General features: G+C 51.8%; 1 protein-coding gene across 16 annotated transcripts in view; it reads left to right on the forward strand.

The window, feature by feature from the left end:
- KMT2D (lysine methyltransferase 2D) overlaps positions 1 to 20554 on the forward strand; it is a 107206-nt gene that overhangs the window by 67172 nt on the left and 19480 nt on the right. For all 16 annotated transcript variants that reach the window (XM_083727289.1, XM_083727281.1, XM_083727290.1 and 13 more), the window contains 13 exons: positions 137 to 285; positions 1375 to 3536; positions 5295 to 5418; positions 5585 to 5675; positions 5831 to 5894; positions 6980 to 7212; positions 9018 to 12002; positions 12799 to 12942; positions 13824 to 13988; positions 15681 to 15837; positions 17315 to 17396; positions 18737 to 18912; positions 20392 to 20519. In XM_083727289.1, coding sequence (XP_083583415.1) covers positions 137 to 285; positions 1375 to 3536; positions 5295 to 5418; positions 5585 to 5675; positions 5831 to 5894; positions 6980 to 7212; positions 9018 to 12002; positions 12799 to 12942; positions 13824 to 13988; positions 15681 to 15837; positions 17315 to 17396; positions 18737 to 18912; positions 20392 to 20519 — 6660 coding nt within the window. The remainder of the gene's footprint in view (positions 1 to 136; positions 286 to 1374; positions 3537 to 5294; positions 5419 to 5584; positions 5676 to 5830; positions 5895 to 6979; positions 7213 to 9017; positions 12003 to 12798; positions 12943 to 13823; positions 13989 to 15680; positions 15838 to 17314; positions 17397 to 18736; positions 18913 to 20391; positions 20520 to 20554) is intronic.

Here is a 20554-nt window from a genome sequence, read left to right on the forward strand (position 1 = left end):
GCGTGAGGCCGGGGCATATTATGGGTTTCTTAGAGAGGCCCTCTACCTCCCCACCCCACCCCCCAGAAATAAACTATGCTGTCAAAAAAGCAACTGACATCCACATGGGTCTGTCTTCCCCTCTCCCTTTTCCCAGGACAAAGGAATGCTTGGCAGCCTGGGGGGCACCCCAGTGGGGAGCAAACTTCCCAGTGGAGTGATGGGGCAAGGGCCCTACGTGCAGGACGAGCGACTTGCCCGCCCCCCTCCATCAGCGACCCCTTCTACCATGGATATCAATGGCAGGTGAGTCGTGTGGTGCCATTTAGGAGACCAGACTACAGGGGCTGGATAACCAAGGGCAGGTTCTCTGTCGGTGTGCGATCCTCCCATGGAGACCTTGCTCTGACCTGTTTTACAGTGGTACCTCTGGTTACATACTTAATTCGTTCCGGAGGTCCGTTTTTAACCTGAAACTGTTCTTAACTGGAAGCACCACTTTAGCTAATGGGGCCTCCTGCTGCCGCTGTGCCGCCGGAGCACGAGTTCTGTTCTCATCCTGAAGCAAAGTTCTTAACCCGAGGTACTATTTCTGGGTTAGCGGAGTCTGTAACCTGAAGCGTATGTAACCCGAGGTACCACTGTACTGCATTCACCTGAGGCAGATTATCAGTGTTTCCCAACCCTGGGTCTCCAGCTGCTTTTGGACTACAACTCCCATCATCCCTAGCTAGCAGTACCAGTGGTCAGGGATGGTGGGAAATGTAGTCCGAAAACAGCTAGAGACCAAAGGTTGGGAAACACTGGATTAGATTCCCATGCTTTGCTTGGAAACAAAGGGTGCCTGCAGGAGTAATTCCTCTGGAGCGTGTGTACCATTGATGAACGAAACGTGACAGGCCCCTGCCCCAGAGAGCTTACAGTGTTGGCCGTGAAAGAAGGGAAAGATGACAAAGGGCTACCCTAAAAGATCAGAACTTCCCCAGAGCAGAGTAGGCCAGGTGGTTGACAGCAGCTCAGGGAACTTCACTAAAGGTTACAAGCCATAGCTTGGTCAGTAGAGGATCTTAATCTCAGGGTTATGGGTTCGAGTTCCACACTGGGTAAGAAGATTCCTCGTCGCAAGGGGTGACCAACTTTCCAGTTATTTGATTCCGTGTGCCTGACAGGCTGTTGTCTTGGAGGCGGGAGGTGCAATTGCAGGCCATGTGGCCTTACTTCAGTAGGCAAATGTGGTTTGTTTGGGAAGGGTGTCCCCATTGTGGTTTTCAAGCAGCGTGGAAAGTGGCCTTCTGTCAGAAGTGATTATGAGGCACCTCTACCTGAGAGTCCCCACTTGTGTCCCATAGCTGACATTTATCTCTCTCTCTCCTTCTTTGTTCCTTCCTCTTCCAGGTCTTCGGTGGCTGCCGCGCAGCCATTTTATCCCCGCGGTGTCTTCCAAGCCCCGTCTCCACAGCAGCAGATGTGGCAGCAGCAGCAACAGCAGCAGCAAGCTGTGTCCATGCGTCTCTCTGTCCCTTCGCGCTTCCCCCAGCCCCCCACCCAAGACTTGAGCCGGCAAGCCCTAGCAGGCCTTGCCCCACGCCTGCCAGGCCCCGGAGAGCAGATTCAAGCCTCGACCAGCTCTCTGGGAGCCCAGTTCATTGAGCTGAGGCACAACATCCAGAAGGGAGTGCTTGGGAGCGGTGCAGGGCCCCCCTTTGTCCAGCAGAACCCACAGGCTCGAACCAGATTCTTCATACCCGGGAATGACGGTGCCAGCCAGGCTTTGAAATCTCCCGTTATGCCCATGCAGGCTCCTGTCCTGGGAAGCCAAGGCCTGCAAGCCCAGAAGATGTCTGTCCCTATGTCATCCTCTCCTCAGCAGGGGGCAGAGATGAGCAACAACCACCATCCCCATGCCAAGGCTGTGTCCCAGTTGATCCTGCCCCCTGGAAACTTGGAGATGCAACACATCCCGCCCCGACCTCTCTCCTCATCCGGCCCTAAAGATGTGCCCATTACCTCAGCTGCCACTGATGCTGCCCCAGCTGCTGGCAGGAATCAGCTAGGCCTGGCCGGCAGGCAGCTACCCTGTGAGGTGCCGGTGGAGCCGGACTTAGACGACGACTTTGATTCCCACAAAGACCTGGAGGACGACGACGACTTGGCCAACTTGAGCCTGGACCCGGACGTCGCCAAAGGCGACGACGACCTGGGGAACCTGGATAACTTGGAAACCAATGACCCGCACCTCGACGACCTGCTGAATGGAGATGAGTTTGACTTGTTGGCCTACACCGACCCGGAACTGGACACCGGGGACAAGAAGGACATCTTCAACGAGCACCTGCGGTTGGTGGAGTCGGCCAACGAGAAGGCCGAGCGGGAAGATCTGCTCAAGAAGGAGCCCTCGGCCGGACCCTACCCCAAGGAAACGCCCTCGGCCGGCGTCGGGAAGCCAGGTGAGCCAAGGGCACCATCGATGCCCAGAGATGAGGTGCCCAAGGCGAAAGAAGGGCTCGGCCTGCTCCACGTTCCCTGCCCATCCTCTGCCTCAGGGGTGCCACCGCCCTCCCCCATCCTTTCAACGCTCAAGGCCCACAGCGACGTGCTAGATAGTAAGCTGGTCAGCCTGCCAGCCGATATCAAACCCAAGATAGAGGAAGGCTGCCTGAAGCCGTCGCCTTGCCAGTTCAACACCGGCGCCCCAGAGAAGCTTCCTATCAAGTCTGAAGGGGCCGAGAAAATGGCAGCTGCCTTGGCGGTCAACATCAAACCCGGCCAGGGCCTCATGAGCCCCGGCGGAGTCCGGCTGGGCATGACGTCGTTCCACGGCAACAGCCACACTTCCATCTCCGACAAGGTCCTCTACGGTGCCCCCGGCCGGCCGCCGCTGGTCCCCGTGCAGATGGCCAACGCCGGCAACTCCATCCTGGAGAAGTTTGAGCTGGACGGAGGGCCCCTGAGCCTGGCCAACTCTCAGCAGCATTCTCCTGCTGATGACCTCGACAAGATGGAGAGCTCGCTGGTGGCCAGCGAGCTGCCTCTGTTGATCGAAGACCTGCTGGAGCACGAGAAGAAGGAGCTGCAGAAGAAGCAGCAGATGTCAGCCCAGATGCCCGGGGGCTCCCAGCAGCACCTCCAGGCTCACACCATGTTGGCTCACTCGGCTCCCCCTCCCCAGTCTCACGACGGGCAGTTGGTGAGCTCCCAGCAGCAGCTGCAATTGGGCATGGTGGCCAGGCAGCAAGGGATGGTGGCCAACCAGCAGCTGATGCAACAGCAGCAGCAGCAGCAGCAGCGACTGGCTGGTCCCCAGCAAGGTCAAGTCCTGGCCCCGCATATGGGGGTGGCTCAGAACCAGGCTCATATGCTTGCCGCCCAACATAGCATCCAGGCAGCGCATGGCCAGCAGAACCAACAGCAGGTCTTGGCCCAGAAGCCCATGCCGGGGGTCCAGCAGCAACAGCAACAGATGATGGGGCTCAAGCCACAGCAAGTCGTGATGCAACAACAACAACAACAGCAGCAGCAGCAGCAGCAATTGGCTAACAGCTTCTTCCCAGATACAGGTAGAGTTATGAGACGGCTTTTGTTCACCAGCCTCTTGTTTTTACCAGGGCGGTGTGAGTTTTTATGGATAGGATTGAGTGGAGCTTAAAACAAAGGTTTAGGATTTGGCACTTCATTGACTGGACGGGCCTGTCTGGAAAGGAGGACTCTAGATCAGGCCTAGGCAAACTCGGCCCTCCAGATGTTTTGGGACTACAACTCCCGTCATCACCAGCTAACAGGACCAGTGGTCAGGGATGATGGGAGTTGTACAGTGGTACCTCAGGTTAAGAACTTAATTCGTTCTGGAGGTCTGTTCTTAACCTGAAACTGTTCTTAACCTGAGGTATCACTTTAGCTAATGGTGCCTCCCGCTGCTGCCGCCGCACCAGTGTTGCACGATTTCTGTTCTCATCCTGAGGTAAAGTTCTTAACCCAAGGTACTATTTCTGGGTTAGCGTCTGTAACCTGAAGCGTCTGGAACCCGAGGTACCACTGTAGTCCCAAAACATCTGGATGGTCGAGTTTGCCTATGCCTGCTCTAGATATATAATGAAATAAAAAGGATGTTTAAAATAACCTTTGTAAAAAAAAAACAACCTAGAAGCTTTTCTTTTGGGAATTACAGGGACAGAACTACCTAAAATTTATAGAAACTTATTCATGTATGCTGCTACAGCGGCAAGAATGTTACCCGCCCCAAAATGGAAAGAAGCAGAGGTCCCAGCAAAGGAAGAATGGGTACAAAAACTTATGGAATATGCAGAAATGGTGAAACTTACCGGAAGAATAAGAAATCAAGAGAACATATTTTAAAAATAAAAGAATGGAAATGGTTTATTGAATATTTACAGATAAATTACCGTATTTTTTGCTCTATAAGACTCACTTTTTCCCTCCTAAAAAGTAAGGGGAAATGTGTGTGCGTCTTATGGAGCGAATGCAGGCTGCGCAGCTATCCCAGAAGCCAGAACAGCAAGAGGGATTGCTGCTTTCACTGCGCAGCGATCCCTCTTGCTGTTCTGGCTTCTGAGATTCAGAATATTTTTTTTCTTGTTTTCCTCCTCCAAAAACTAGGTGCGTCTTGTGGTCTGGTGCATCTTATAGAGCGAAAAATACGGTATAAACAGATAAAAACATTGGGAGGATTATTGTAATAAGCTGCAGTTTCATAAGTGTATATATTTAAAAAAGATGAATAAATGAGTAAATTAAGTTAATTTGGATATGCAGAAGATATGAAAAACAAATTTAAGGAACCGCAGAAAGAGGGAGAAGGAAGTCAAGTTTTGAAATGTCAAAATGATTGTAAAATTAGTGAAATGTATAAACTTGAAAAGTACAAAATAAAAATACGTAAAATGGAAAGAAGGAGATGGAGGCTGAGCAGTTTGCATCTCCCACAGATGCACCAGCTGTTGACTTAAAGCAGTGTTTCCCAGGCTTGGTTCTCCTGCTGTATTCGGACTACAGTTCCCATCATCCCTGAACACTGGTGTTGCTAGCTAGGGATGATGGGAGTTGTAGTCCCCCCCCAAAAAAAAATCTGGAGGCCTAAGCTTGGGAAACACTGACTTAAAAAGGAACTGCGCAGCCATGAACACGTTGGCTCGCTGGTAGCCTTCCTCCTGGTTGTGCCTCGGCCCCACATTCTAGGAGATTATGGTTTCAAGGGGCCAGCTGTGTGCTGGCAGATCTCACGCAGCAAACGAATGAGGCTTGGTTGTGAAGCGGCCATGTCTGGCCTGATCACTTCTTGATCTCCTCCCCTCCCACAGATCTGGATAAATTTGCTACCGAGGACATCATGGACCCCATCGCCAAGGCCAAGATGGTGGCTCTGAAGGGTATCAAAAAAGTCATGGCGCAGGGCACCATTGGAGTGGCTCCGAGCATGAATCGGTAAGTACCCCGGGCAGGAGGCCCAGGAGCCTGGATAATGTGTAGTTCGCTTTTGCTTTCGTTTAGCTCAGAGGGCCTTGCTCCGGACTCTGGATTTAAGGTTTTCTGGAGTCTGCTTCTCAGGCCAACACTGGCTCCCTTCATTCTGTTCCCCTTCTTCCCCCAGGCAACAAGTCTCCTTGCTGGCTCAGAGGTTGTCCGGAGCGTCGTCTTCATCTGAAATGCAGAACCACACCCTGCCTGGCTCTGGAGGACAGGTGAGCAGGGATTTGGCAGGCCCTCTTCAGTTTCCCCACACTTTTTTAACGGATGGGTTTGGGGAGTGCTGGCTCTTTTGGTTGTGGGATCGGGGGGGGGGGGGACTGTGGCAGGTACCACTGCAGATATTCTGATTCTTTCAAATCCCTTGCAGGAACGGAGCAATGACCCAGCACAAGCTCGACCAAACCCACCCACTTTTGCACAAGGTGTCATCAGTGAGTAGTTGGCAGAAACCAGTCCTGAAAGGGCTGTGGTGTTGCTTTTCCTTGGGTAATGCTCCTGCCCACCTGGGCTTTTTGCATACATGGCCTCATAAGCCATCTATTCCACATTGCTTAGATCTGGATTAAGGACTTCCTCCTGCTTCCAATCGCAATTCCTAAACTGGTAGCGTTTTGCTGACAGCAGAGGGTGAACTCTGTTCTCTTTGTTAGTGCTTTTTAACCACCTGGCAGCTTTGGATAATAACAAAGAACAGATAAGTTGTGTGTGTTGTTGAACGTGCAAGAAAGTACAGTGGAACCTCGGTTTTCGAACGTAATGAGTTCCGGAAGACCGTTCAACTTCTGAAATGTCCGAAAACTGAAAGCAGAATCGTCAGTACAATAGGGAAACTCAAAATGGTAGCCACGTGGCATGTTCGGCTTCCGAAAATTGTTCAAAAAACGAAGCAGTTACTTCCGGGTTTTTGGCGTTCAGGTTCAGAAATGTTTGTCTATGGAGACGTTCGAGAACCGAGGTTCTACTGTGGTTGCGTTGCAACGGAGAGGCTCTGAGTTGCAGCAGATGCAAGCTCCCATGTTGCAGGCAGGATAGATTGCATTTCAGGGGCGCATGGGTTGTTGTAGCCATGCATGGTGAAGAATCGCTGGCGAGGCTGGTTCTGTGATTGGGTGAAAGGTTGCAGGAATGAAGATGTGCCTTTTGTGGCTCCAGCACAAAATTGGGGATGTCAGTGGAGGTTATTGGGTTTTTTTTGTTTTGATTATGTATTTTGTGCTTTTATATTGTGCTTTTATCTTGCAAACCACCCTGAGACCTGAGAGTATAGGGTGGCATACAGATTTAGTAAAAAATAATAACAATTTATCCGTGGGTTGCAAGTTCTGCAGAATCTCAGAGTCTGAGGACTGGAGGGCCTTGCATAGCCTTCGTGGGCTAGTACGGAAATTATTAAGTGCCAGAGGCAAGGCGTTTCAACTTTTCCTCTATGTCTGCCAAAGTATATGGCCTGACCTGTCTTGCATGTCTCCAGCTTCCAAAACCCAGTGTTTCTCATCCCCCCCCCACTCCCCCCCAGATGAAGCTGATCAGCGCCAGTACGAAGACTGGCTCCTCCATACGCAGCAACTCCTCCAGATGCAGCTGAAGGTGCTGGAGGAGCAGATAGGGGTGCACCGCAAGTCCCGCAAGGCCCTGTGCGCCAAGCAGCGGACGGCGAAAAAGGCCGGCCGGGAGTTCCCCGAGGCTGATGCCGAGAAGCTCAAGCTGGTGACGGAGCAGCAGAGCAAGATTCAGAAGCAGTTGGATCAGGTAAAGCACCCAGATTAGCTTGCGTCCGTTTTAAGTCCAAAGGCCACTGCTCTCGGCACGACCGAGAAAACTAAAAAGGGGTCTGTGGAGGACCGGAGGACTCGCGATGGAGGCAAAACGAACCCCACCCCGCAGTGGTTTCCTGGCTCTTCCTGAGTGATGAGATGCTAGGAGGGAGAGAGTCAGGTCTTGCATTAGCACAGGGTGCTGGAGTCGGGGAGGTGCTAAGGAAGAAATGTGGGTGGCCAAATCAGGACACGGGTGGCGCTGTGGTCTAAACCACTGAGCCTCTTGGGCTTGCCGATGGGAAGGTTGGCTGTTCGAATCCCCGCAACGGGGTAAGCTCCAGTAGCTCTGTCCCAGCTCCTGCCAGCCTAGCAGTTCAAAAGCACACCAGTGCAAGTAGACAAATAGGTACCCCTGTGGCGGGAAGGTAAACAGCATTTCCATGCGCTCTGGCTTCTGTCACAGTGTCCCGTTGTTCCAGAAGTGGTTTAGTCACGCTGGCCACATGACCTGGAAAGCTGTCTGTGGGCAAACACCAGCTCCCTCAGCCTGAAAGAGAGATGAGCGCCACACCCCATAGTCGCCTTAACTGCCCCAGGGTCTTTCACCTTTTACCAGCAGTCCATGACACCTGGTAGGGATGGAATATTCACCTGGGCAAGGGGTGGGTGGGAGAGATTGGAGGAGTCTATCTGCTCTGTGCAAGTTTCTGTGCATTTTATGCTTCGGCAGAAATGTCGGGTCTTAAGAAGCATCCAAGTATCCTCAGCTGTCCAAATTCCCTTTTTCTAAAAAACCTTGGGGAAGAGCTGTAGGTCCATGGAAGAACATCTGCTCCCCCTGCAGGAAGGTTCCAGATTCTACCCCCAACATCTCTATGTGGGACTGTGTGAGACTCCTGCCTGAATGGGGTTCCCCTGCCTGCCAGTCAGTGTAGAGAATATTTGGCCAGATGGACCCAGTGGTCTAATTCAGGCGGGGGAAAGCAGATTCCCACATTCCTGTGAGTTTCCAATTCTTATAAAACATGCTTTTGCTGCCGGGCTGGTTTTCAGCATCACAATATATCACCAGCTAAAGATCTCAGTACAGTGGAGCCTCAGGTTACGTTACCTTCGGGTAACGTAACTTTCAGGTTGCGAGCACGGTGTATACTTTCGGGTTTTGCCGCATGCGCAGAAGCGGTGCCTCTATATGCGGACTTTTCGTGGTACGTACGTACTCCCGGAATGAATCTGGAGGGTCCACTGTATATCACAAGTGTCTGATAAAAGGATGGAGACATTGACGGGCTTCACATTTTCTCCTGCATTGTGATTTTTGCATGGCGCGCGCACAAATACACACACACCATGATTTGTGATATATTGCCAAGTCAGAAATTATGAAACTGATACCATAATCTGGACTTCAAACCGGTTTCGGGCGGTACAGTGGCACCTCGGGCAGCTGTTCTTAACCTGAAGCACCACTTTAGCTAATGGGGCCTCCTGCTGCTTCCGCGCCACCGGAGCACGATTTCTGTTCTCATCCTGAAGCAAAGTTCTTAACCCGAGGTACTATTTGTGGGTTAGCGGCGTCTGTAACCTGAAGCGTACATATATAACCCGAAGCATATGTACCCTGAGGTACCACTGAATTGTTACAATAAAAAAAATGGCTCCCTTTCCCATATGGGGTGTTCCGGAGCCCGTATAGAGTCCTTAAGTGGGTTTCCTAATGGTAGGAGAAAACAGGTGCACCCCTCCTTGTTGTTTGCTGCGCTTACGTTGCCTCTGCCACCTCTTTCTCTCTGACAGGTTCGGAAGCAGCAGAAGGAACACACCAACCTCATGGCTGAGTACCGCAACAAGCAGCAGCAGCACCAGCAGCAAAGCTCCGCCGTCTTGGCCCTCAGCCCCTCGCAAAGCCCCCGCCTGATGGCCAAGCTCCCTGGCCAGCTCCTCTCCGCGCACGGCCTCCAGCCGGGGCCGCAGGGTCTAGCAGGCCAGGCCGGCTTGCGCCTCCCTCAGGCCGCTGCCGTGGCTGTGCAGCAGGGTTTACCCTTTATGGGAGGGCAGCAGCAGCAACAGCAGCAGCCATCGGGCGCTTCGGCCCCCAACAGCTTCTTCTCCAGCAACCGCCTGTTGCAGGAGCGGCAGATTCAGCAGCAGCGGCTGCAGCTGGCGCAGAAGCTGCAGCAGCAGCAGCAGAACCTCATAGGGCAAGTGTCCATGCAGCAGCAGCAGCAGCAGCAGCAAAGTCACATGGGACAAATGGCAATGCAGCAGCAGCAAAGCCTTATGGGGCAGATCTCGGTGCAGCAGCAGCAGCAGCAAAGCACGATGGGTCAGGTGGGCTTGATGAGCCAGCCCCCGCCTCCGCCACCCACGCCCCAGCCGAGCCAGAATCTGCTCCCCAAGCAGCAAGGACTGCTGGGAAACCAGGCGGGAGTCCTGGTCCAGCAGCTCTCTCCGCAGCAACAGCAGCAGCAGCAAGCCATGCTGGGACACTCAATGCTGCAGCATCAGGGCGTGATGGGGCACCCGGCATCCCAGAGGCAAATGTTGTTGGCCCCACAGCAGCAGCAGCAGGGGCAGCAGCACCGAGTGCCTCAGCAGCTGGTGCAGCAGGCGCAGGGCATGATGGGGCATCGGCTACTTTTGTCACCGCAGCAGCAGCAGCAACCAGGGCAGCAGCAGAGGACGTTGCTGAGCCAGCAACAGCACCAGCTTCTCCTGGGCCAGGGGCCGGCTTCCCAGCAGGGCGCCCTGAGCCAGGGGCCGGGCGTGGGCGCCGAACCTCTCCAGCACTTTGCGCAGCACGGGTCTCTGAACCAGCAGCTGCACTCCTCGACTCAGGGAATGCAGACAGCCCAGCAGCAGCAGCAGCAGGGGTTGGCTGTCAAGGAGCAGCAAGGAGGGCCAGAAGGCGGCACGGCCATGCTGCCTCCCGAAGGGGCGGACGGTGCATTGCAACAGCAGCTAAGACCCCACATGGTGGGCCCAGAGATGGGAGGGCAGCTGCAGATGAGCACTCAAGAGCAGCAGCAGCAGCAGGGGCTGAGCGGCCACGGGGCTCCTCTTCCGGAGCAGCCGTCTCAGCTGATGCTCCAGCAGCACGGGGAGCAGCAGAAGCAGTCAGCTGAGCTGGGCCAAGCCCAGCACTTGCTCTTGGGCCCCCAGCAGCAGAACATGCTGGGCTCCCTGCAGCTACGGATGCAGCAGCAAAACAGCCACTTGCAGCAGCAGCAGCAGCAGCAAAGCAGCCACTTGCAGCAGCAGCAGCAGCAGCAAAGCAGCCACCTGCAGCAGCAGCAGCAACAACAACAACAGAACAACCTCCTCCAGCAGCCATTGCGTTCTCACCTGCCTATAGACGGCATTCTGCAGCAAGAGCTGTCGCAGCAGCAGCAGCAACAGCACCATCGAGATGCAACTCAGGGCCCCCATTTGCTCAACCAGCAGATGGAGCAGCAAGGCCAAGTGCAAAGGATGATGGGACAGAACCTGGAGCAGCCTTCCAAAGGTTTGCCGGGACAGCACCACCTCCAGCAGCAGCAGCAGCAGCAACAACAGCAGCAGCAACAACGCCTTCAGAGCCCAGCCGGGCCCTCGAAAACACCAGGGCTGATGATGCAGCAGCAGCAGCAGCAGCAACAACAACAACAACAACAAAGCATGATGCTGCAGCAGTCCTCCCCGCAAGGACAAAGCATCCTGTCCAGCCCTGTGATGGGCCAGATCCGTGCCCAGCTGCAGGGCGTCATCTCCAAAAACCCTCAGCTGCGGAACCTGACTCCGCAGCAGCAGCAGCAGCTGCAGGCCCTGCTAATGCAGAGGCACCAGCAGAACCTGCTGCAGCAGCAGCAGAACCAGGTGCTGCGGCAAGCCAGTCCCTACCCGGGGCAGGCGGCCCCCGAGCAAGGCCAGCAAGCTGCTCAGCACCTCTCCCTGCCGGGCGCTGTGGGGCAGCAGCCGCAGAGGCAGCCACCCCTGGCGGTCTTCCAGATTCGTCCGGACCAGGGTTTCGGTGCCTCGGTGGAGCAGCAGCAGCAGCAGAGGGTCCCGGTGAGCCAGCAATCCGCTGTCTGTCCCCAGCAGCAGGGGATGGTGAGGCTCCCCACCCCTCAGGCTCCCTCTGTCCCCTTGAGCGTTGCCGGCATGGCATCTGGGCAGCAGACGCCACTGCAGCATCCGAGCCCTCCAGAGCCAAAGAGACCGTCTCCTTTGCTCTTGGCTAAAAGCCCTGAGCAGCAGACGCCGCCACAGCAGCAGCAGCAGCAGACTCCCACCCAGAGGCACCAGCCTCCTACTCCCAGCTCCCTGCTGCTCTCCACCCCAACACCCCCAAGCGCGGGAGAAGTGACTCCCGGGACGTGCAGCCTCCGAGACTCCGAGTGCCACACCACCAAAGAGGCCACAGAGACTGGCACGGCCAACGGGCAGGTGGTAGAAGCTGCTTCTCCCTTGGCGGGAAGGGTGCCCCCGCCGCCAGGAGACCTTCCCCTTGTTTGCATCAAACAGGAGCCCAAGGAGGAAGCCTCCCAGTGTGCCCTGATGAGTGGAACCCAGCCCGTCAAGCGGGAGGCGAACGGGGACCCTGTCTTGGCCCCTTCCGCCGCCGTTCCAGCAACCACCAACAGCCTCACCCGCACCGAAGCCGGACACCTCTTGCTGCAGAAGCTGCTGCGGGCCAAGAACGTCACTCTTGCGACGCAGCGCTCAGGCGATGTCAACGGGCACGTGGATGGCAAGATCGCCGGGGCGGAGGGCCGGTTGCAGCCGGTGCCAGATGTGCGAGAGGTAAGAGTGCAGGGAAGGAGGAGGAACGGCGGGCAGGGACGTCAGAGGGGGCGTTGGGTTGGATTTCACTTAGGAGGGGGAGCATTCGGAAATAAATCTAATAATAATAACAACTGCTACTACTTACTGCTACTACAACAAATTTATTATTTATACCCCGCCCATCTGCCTGGGTTTCCCCAGCCACTCTGGGCAGCTCCCAACAGAATATTATTAATAATTTTTAAAAAATGATCAAACATTAAAAGCTTCCCTAAACAGGGCTGCCTTCAGATGTCTTCTAAAAGTCAGATAGTTGTTATTTCCTTGACATCTGATGGGAAGGTGTTCCACAGGGCGGGTGCCACTACCGAGAAGGCCCTCTGCCTGGTTCCCTGTAAACTCACTTCTCGCAGTGAGGGAACCGCCAGAAGACCCTCGGAGCTGGACCTCAGTGTCCGGGCAGAACAATGGGGGTGGAGACCCTCCTTCAGGTATACAGGGCCAAGGCCTTTTAGGGCTTTAAAGGTCAGCACCAACACTTTGAATTGAGCTCAGAAACGTACTGGGAGCCAGTGTAGGTCTTTCAGGGCCTACATTGCCATCAGTCTGGTATGGTCCATAATTTCTCCCCCTCACTGTGTGTATAGAGTGGATCAGCTCAGATTTGGAGGTGGATCTCTACTGGGAGCATTAGGAAGGGGATCTTGGATAACTCCAGGCAGGGTAGGCATATGATCCGAGGCAGCAATGCAGAAATTCACTTTTCCTCTTGTCTCGTTTTCTCTCCTCTCCCTTTTTGGGGTGTTCCCTGCAGGACGCGCTGGCAGCCAAGAAGCCCCCACCGCCAAAGCCCAAGCGGTCCCAGAAAGCCGGGGAGCGAGTCGCCAACTCTCGCAAGAAGCTGCGCAAAGAGGACGGAGTGAAATCCAACGAGGCCCTGATGAAACAGCTCAAGCAGGTACTCTGCGCTATGCAGCTGCTGTGGGAGGGCTGGGTAGCCTTTTAAAAAATAAAATAAAATAACTGATTTATTGGTATTTATTCATAGATACAGTGGTACCTTGGTTCTCAAACTTAATCCGTTCCGGAAGTCTGTTCCAAAACCAAAGCGTTCCAAAACCAAGGCGTGCTTTCCCATAGAAAGTAATGCAAAATGAATTAATCCATTCCAGACTTTTAAAAACAACCCCTAAAACAGCAATTTAACATGAATTTTACTGTTTAACGACACCATTGAGCCATAAAATGAAAGCAATAATCAATATACCATACTATAAAGAAAACAGTATTGTAGATGATTAAAATTAATTTTTTTCTTACCTGCACTGATGATAGTCATTGTTTGGACCGGGGGGGGGGGGGGCTTTTATCCATTTCCGCAGTAACACAATCAATCAGTAGCTGAAATGGGTTCCACACAGTCGCAAAAACATTTTAATCAAAAAAGCCCAAAAAACAAAACCGCAAATTAAATAGCAAAAACAAAAGCGCCGAACTTAATCCGTTCCAGGGGTCTGTTTGACTTCCGAAATGTTCGAAAACCAATTTTGGGAGGTTGGATAGTTACAATGGAATGATCTCGGTGGTGGGGTGCACATTTTAATTCTTATTTATTTATGATTATTGCTTTGTCAAAATAAAATAGAAAGGGGGGGGGGAGAGAACTCTGCGAGGGAAGGGGTTTGTGCACGTCTACTGGCATGCCCGGCGCAGCCAGACCTCTCTGGATCCCCCTGGGCCGGGGTCTGTAGGAGAAGACATCTCCTTGCACAGGGATGTGCCGGTGTGTGAAACTGCCGACTGCCTTGACCCAGTTCTGTCTCTTCCACCGCCTCTCAGGAGCTCTCCTTGTTGCCTCTGATGGAGCCCGTCATCACAGCCAACTTCAACCTCTTCCCCCCCTTTGGGAGCAGCCCGGTCAACGGCAAGAGCCAGCTGAAGGGCTCCTTTGGTAACGCCGCCTTGGACAGCATTCCGGACTATTACTCCCAGCTTCTCACCAAGGTAAGGACCGCCAGCCCCTGATCTCGTTTCGGCACACTTGGCAGGAGGTAGGGCTGCCCTGGATGGGAAGCCTCCCTGGGTGTCACCTCGAGCCGCCTTGCACCAGGGCTTCTCTTCCCCGAAGGAAACGCGAGAGCTGGAAGAAAAGCACCTGTTAAAAGTGTGGTGTTTACTGTAGCAATGTCATGGTGAATACCGGTACCTCTTTTCCAGAAGAAAAGCACTAGTAGTAGTAGTAGTAGTAGTAGCGTGGTACCTCTGGATGCGAACGGGATCCGTTCGCTGCTTCCGCGCATGTGCGTGATGTCATTTTGAGCGTATGCGCGAGCGGCGAAGCCCAGAAGTAATGCGCTCCGTTACTTCCGGGTCGCCACGGAGCGTAACCTGAAAACACTCAACCTGAAGCATATTCAACCTGAGGTATGACTGTAGTAGTAGAAGTAAATAAATAAAAATAAAATTAATTAAAATTAAAATAAAATAATAATTTATTATTTATACCCCACCCATCTGGCTAGGTTTTCCCAGCCACTCTGGGCAGCTCCCAACAGAATATTAATAATATTTTTTTAAAAAACGAGCAAACATTAAAAACTTCCCTAAACAGGGCTTCCTTCAGATGTCTTCTAAAAGTCAGATAGTTGTTTATTTCCTTGACATCTGATGGGAGGGTGTTCCACAGGGCGGGCACCACTACCGAGAAGGCCCTCTGTCTAGTTCCCTGTAGCTTTGCTTCTCGCAGTGAGGGAACCGCCAGAAGGCCCTCAGAACTGGACCTCAGTGTCCAGGCTGAGCGATGGGGTGGAGATGCTCCTTCAGGTATACTGGGCTGAGGCCGTTTAGGGCTTTCAAGGTCAGCACCAACACTTTGAATTGTGCTTGGAAACGTACTGGGAGCCAATGTAGGTCTTTTAGGACTGGTGTTATGTGGTCACGGTGGTCACTCCCAGCGACCCATCTAGCTGGTTGTACCCCACCCCCTGTTCAGTGCATGAGAATTTCCAGGGTGACTGACAGAAGAGACAAGAACAACCAGAAATAATAAAACAACTTAATGGCAATGATTACAGAGCCAAGGAAGGCAAGCTAATAAAACCGCACTACGTAAAACTAGGTCGGCTGCGGTTTAAAAGGTCTGGGGAATTAAAAATGTCTCCGCATCAAAGTAGGGGCCAGGCAGGCCTTCCCGGGGAGAGCACTCTTTGTCCATATAAGCCAAGTTGTTGAACAACTCTGGAAGCTGTGTTGACAGGCAGCCTATAAACCTTTTAGATATATTTAATGGTTGGTATAATTCACACTGTTTATAGGCTGCCCCATGACAAAAAGTTGTTAGGCTCCAGGCAAAAACTTTCCTTTTTAACCAGGCCTTTGGTTGATCTGATTTATATCCTATCCCCTTTTAAAATGTGGTGTTTTTTTGTGGGGGGTGGCGCTATTGGGTTGTTGCTTTTATTTTTATTAGGCATTTTGTGTTTTTATATCTTGATTTTATTCTGTGAACCGCTCTGAGACCCCCAGGTATAGGGCGATATATAAATTAAGTTAATAAGAATAATCCGGGTGGCTCCCCCCTCAAAAAAAGAAGCTGTTTATGGAAATATGGGTTTTGGTGAGGTGACCTAAAGCGCCTCAGGTTTGGGGGTGGGGTGGGGGCTCTGCTGGATACAGACTCCTCTGATCTCTTTCTAGAACAATCTGAGCAACCCACCAACCCCACCTTCTTCGCTGCCTCCCACACCGCCCCCCTCGGTGCAGCAAAAGCTGGTGAATGGGGTCCTGTCTTCCGAGGAGCTGACAGAGCAGCCCAAGGAGCCGGTGCTTCCCCATGAGCACGAAGGGCAAAAGGGTAAGTTAGCCCCACAGCTGAGGAGAAGAAGTGCTGCCAGGTTCCGGAACCTCTGGCGCTCTTCAGCATCCTCGAAGCGCATATGCATGTAGGCCCCTGTTCAGGTTTTGGATGGGGGGGCTGCTCCAAGCTTCCCAGTGGAAGTTAAAAGAAACCGGTGAGGCCAAAATGATTTGGGTTGAATTCATGATACATTCGTACCTCGGAAGTCGAAACGGAATGCGTTCCGGAAGTCCCTTCGACTTCCGAAAACGTTCGGAAACCAAAGCGCGGCTTCTGATTGGCTGCAGGGAGCTCCTGCAGCCAATCGGATGTCCGGGTTCCAAAGAACGTTTGCAAATGGGAACACTCACTTCCAAAACATTTGAGAACTAAGTTGTTAGAAAACCAAGGTACGACTGTATTGATGGCTGCTGCCTTGTGGGCTACTGAGAGAGCTGCATTCATTGGCGCAGAGACTCTAAAGGGTTGTTGACTCTAAAGGAATGTTGTTGTTGTTGTTGTTGTTAAAGTCACATTTAAAACTACTTAGTTTTACTTAATGGTGGCTGCTGAGTCTTTTATACTTTTTAGGTGTTTAGTATGTCTGGATTACCCATGTTTTATATATTTTTTTCTCTTTTATGATTTTATTGTCTAATTTATGCCAATAGAGGCTGAATGAATATAGGATCTAGCTTTTAATGATAACATGTGTTATTAAGGGAAAGCGGGAAATATTCAGGAGATATTATTTTGAGGAGATATGGAAGGTGTTTGTAGAATCTGTACTGTTAAAACGGAAAAGGATCAAACTATCGCAAGAAGTGTTGAAATTTTGGGAGGCTGGATCGTTACAATGGAATGGTCTCGAGGAGAGGGGGTGCACATTTTTATTCTTATTTATTCTTATTACTTAGTTTAAAAAAAATTAATTTTTTTTTTTTAAAAAAACACAAGGCTGAATGAATGAACTCTAAAAGGGTAGTGGAAAGAGCGTGTGGCAGGCAGCCACCAAAGCTGTTCCAGCTGCCAAGCTTGGGCTTGAAATGGATTTGAATTTGGATCAAGATAAAATTCGTCCAACTCAGTCGTATCTGGAATTGGACACCCGCCCACTTGAGGACCTTGTCCAAAATGGGGAAATTTGCAGCCAGTCGATGCTTACTTGCATCCGTGTGGGTCCATGTTCAGGCATGGACATGTGGCTGCCTCCGTTAAGGGGTCTGGGATCACTCCTCCTTGTAGCAAGAGACAGATTATCTCCCAGAACCAGCCAGTCCTCTGCTTGGCCGGTCTGATGTTAAGCAGCCTAAGAAAGGTAAGCGTTAAGTTTGGCCTGCGATAGGCTGCAAGCCTCCGAGCCTCTTGCCCACAGCACGAGGCTGCAACAAGCTGGAATTGATCCAGCGAAGCCATGATTAGAATTCCACCCCCCCCCCCGTCCCTATAGCATCCTGACATGTTAAACCTTGAGTTTTCTGCCTCACGTTTGCAGACGCTCCCCCTGTGGAAGTGAAAAGCTTAGATCTCCTCGCAGCTCTGCCCACACCGCCACACAACCAGACCGAAGATGTCAGGTAAGGATGGAGCTGGAGGATGGAACCAACTTGACCACGGGGCATCCTGAACCTCTGTTTCATGGGGTTTTCCCCCAAAATGGAAGCTATAGCATTAACTGTTGCATTTGGGAGGAGAAGCTTTTCCTCTCTGAGATCTAGCTTGGGTGAAGTTTTGTCGGGAAGTATGGAAGACTGATAATCTACTTCACCTGCGTTGCGTCACCTGCCTGCATCACCTCCCATCTACCTCAACATAGATGTTGGGAATTGTTTTTTTCCCCAATTTTTTTAATTAATTTTCACAAAATTATAAACAAACAAAACACACAAACAAACATAAATCATAACCTTATTAAAGTTAGACTTATTAACATTGTTAAGTGACTTCTTCGCTTCCCCTTGGTTGAATTTCCAGGCATATCCTTATAACGGCTTTCCAAGTCCTAATTCTTATAAACCTAACTTAGTTCAGGATGTTGGTAATTGTTGACCACCATGTTCAACTTCGAGCACTTACTGAAGACGTTTTTAAAATTCCAGCAGGCTTTTTAATAGCTCTCCGATTTAATAGTTTTAACTCACTTTTAGTTTTTATTGCATTGGGTCTTTTGTACACCAGTTAAGAGACAGCTGTGGTTAAGCAGTATAAAGGGTTGAAATAAACAAAAACCAGACAAAAATTGTAGGCTTAGAAACAGTAGTCCAAAGAAGTATAGTTGGTCAGTGGTCCTTGTTTGCTCTGGGAGAAGCAGGAGGAGAAGGAGGATGATCATCATTACAGTGGTACCTCTAGTTACGAACTTACTTTGTTCCGGAGGTCCGTTTTTAACCTGAAACTGTTCTTAACTAGAGGTGCGCTTTCGTTAATGGGGCCTCTTGCTGCCGCTGCGCTGCTGGCACACAATTTCCGTTCTCATCTTGGGGCAAAGTTCTCAACTCGAGGTAACTCTTCCAGGTTAGCAGTTTGTAACCTGAGGCGTTTGTAACCTGAGGCGTTTGTAACTCAAGGTACCACTATATTCTTAATCTATAATCTCACATCATCCCTAGGACCCAGGGGTCGGGGATGATAGGAATTGTAGTCCCAAAACAGCTGAGGACCCACGTTTGGGAAACCCTTGCATCTCATCTTCCTGGAATCGTGAGGATGGCTGGGGAACCTGTGGCCCTGGAGATGCATGACCAGTGGTCAAGGATGATGGGAACTGTAGTCTGGTGGCATTTGGAGGGCCACAGGTCCCCCACCCCACCCCTGACCTAGGGTGTGGTTCAGGCTGGGTTACCGCAGTCCCACCTCTTTCAGAAGCCATGGCAACGGTGGCAGCACTGTTCTGAGGTCCTGCCCGATTTCCTTCCAGGATGGAGAGCGACGAGGAGAGTGACTCCCCTGACAGCATCGTCCCAGCCTCATCCCCCGAGAGTGTCCTGAGCGAAGAGGTGCCACGCTTTCCCCTGCTGTCGGGAGCCAAGCCAGAGGTGGAAGAGAGACCCCTCTCTCCAGTCATCCCCATCATCCCAAAGGCCAGCATCCCAGGTTTGTGGGGGACAGAGAAGATGCTCAAGGGAATGGGCTGCCGCAGCATCTAAACTCTGACGCTGTCTTTGGAGGTCAGATGAAGAACCTTATCCCAAAAGGCATGGACCACACTGTGAAACCACTAAACTACCCCCCCCCCCCCGGATTCGGCACTTGCCTTATCATCACTAGATTTGACCCCAAATTCTACCCTTAAATCTAAAGAATTAATTTCCTTCCTATTCACAGCAGACCGGCTAGTTATTGCCCAGCGATGGAAGGAAACCTCTAATATGCCAATTGAGGCTTGGGTTAATAATAATCTGGAGGTTTGCTTTCTCACATACCAGTGGTGACTAATCAAAGGCATCTCCAAAAAAGATACCTTTGACACGATTTGGCCTCCTTTTCTTCACTTTTATTGAAGAAGGACAGGATATTTCAATGTCATCATTATCACAGAGGTGTCTGGGGGGAGGGTATATTGATTGAAAATGTTTAGTAAACCAGACCGGTAGTTGAGCTCCTATTGAGGATATTCGGCAAGGCAACATGACAGTGATGTGGGATGGAGGATTAGAGTGATCATTCTGTGATAATACGGCAGTGGACAAAGCTGTATTATAACTTTTGAATAAATGTTTGAAAAAAACTGCTGCTGTTGTCCTATGGAGAAGGTGCCCATCACTTTAGGTCAGGGAGAAGGAACCTGAGAGCCACATTCCTTCTTGGGCAGCCTTCCGGGGGCCGGATGCAGAAGTTGGGCAAAGCAACTGGTGAAACTTTGTACAACGGACCCGAGTCCAGGCAGGGAAATAAGGAACACTGTCCCACTGCAAGGGCACCCTGCAGCCAGGCAAAAGAGGCGCATAAAAATGTGTTCTGCCCTCGGGCCCGAGATTCCCCATCCCTGCTTGATGCCTGAGGTCCCTTCTATGATTCTAGGCTCTCCAACGGCAGATGTAGCTCTTCTCGGGTACTGTTGGCAACAGACATCTTGATTCTAAGAGGGAAACAGGGTCTGATTTGAGTGCTGGGTAGCCCTGTGCTTTCTAAGGTGATAAAGGTAAAGGTAGAGGGACCCCTGGCCATTAGGTCCAGTCGTGGCTGACTCTGGGGTTGTGGCGCTCATCTCGCTTTATTGGCCGAGGGAGCTGGCGTACAGCTTCCAGGTCATGTGGCCAGCATGACGATAAGCCGCTTCTGGCGAACCAGAGCAGTGCACGGAAACACCGTTTACCTTCCCGCTGGAGTGGTACCTATTTATCTACTTGCACTTTGAACTGCTAGGTTGGCAGGAGCAGGGACTGAGCAACGGGAGCTCACCCCGTCACGGGGATTTGAACCGCCGACCTTCTGATCTGCAAGTTCTAGGCTCTGTAGTTTAACCCACAGCGCCACCCGCGTCCTTTTCTAAGGTGATACAAAGTGCTAATTATACTTGTGTGTGTGTGTTTGGCTCTTGCCATTGTCTCCCCCTTGCCTCCCGCTTCTCAGCTTTCCCAGATGCCAAGCCTTATGGGACCTTGGAGCAAGTGGGAAAGGGGACTCCAGGCACGTCCTGGGAGAAAGCCAAGGGCAGCGAGGTCTCTGTCATGCTCACTGTCTCTGCAGCTGCCGCCAAGGTAGGGAGCCACCACAGAAAAGCCCCCGACCCAAG

Source organism: Podarcis gaigeae (assembly GCF_964106915.1).
Source record: "Podarcis gaigeae genome assembly, chromosome: 2".
NCBI lineage: Eukaryota > Metazoa > Chordata > Lepidosauria > Squamata > Lacertidae > Podarcis > Podarcis gaigeae.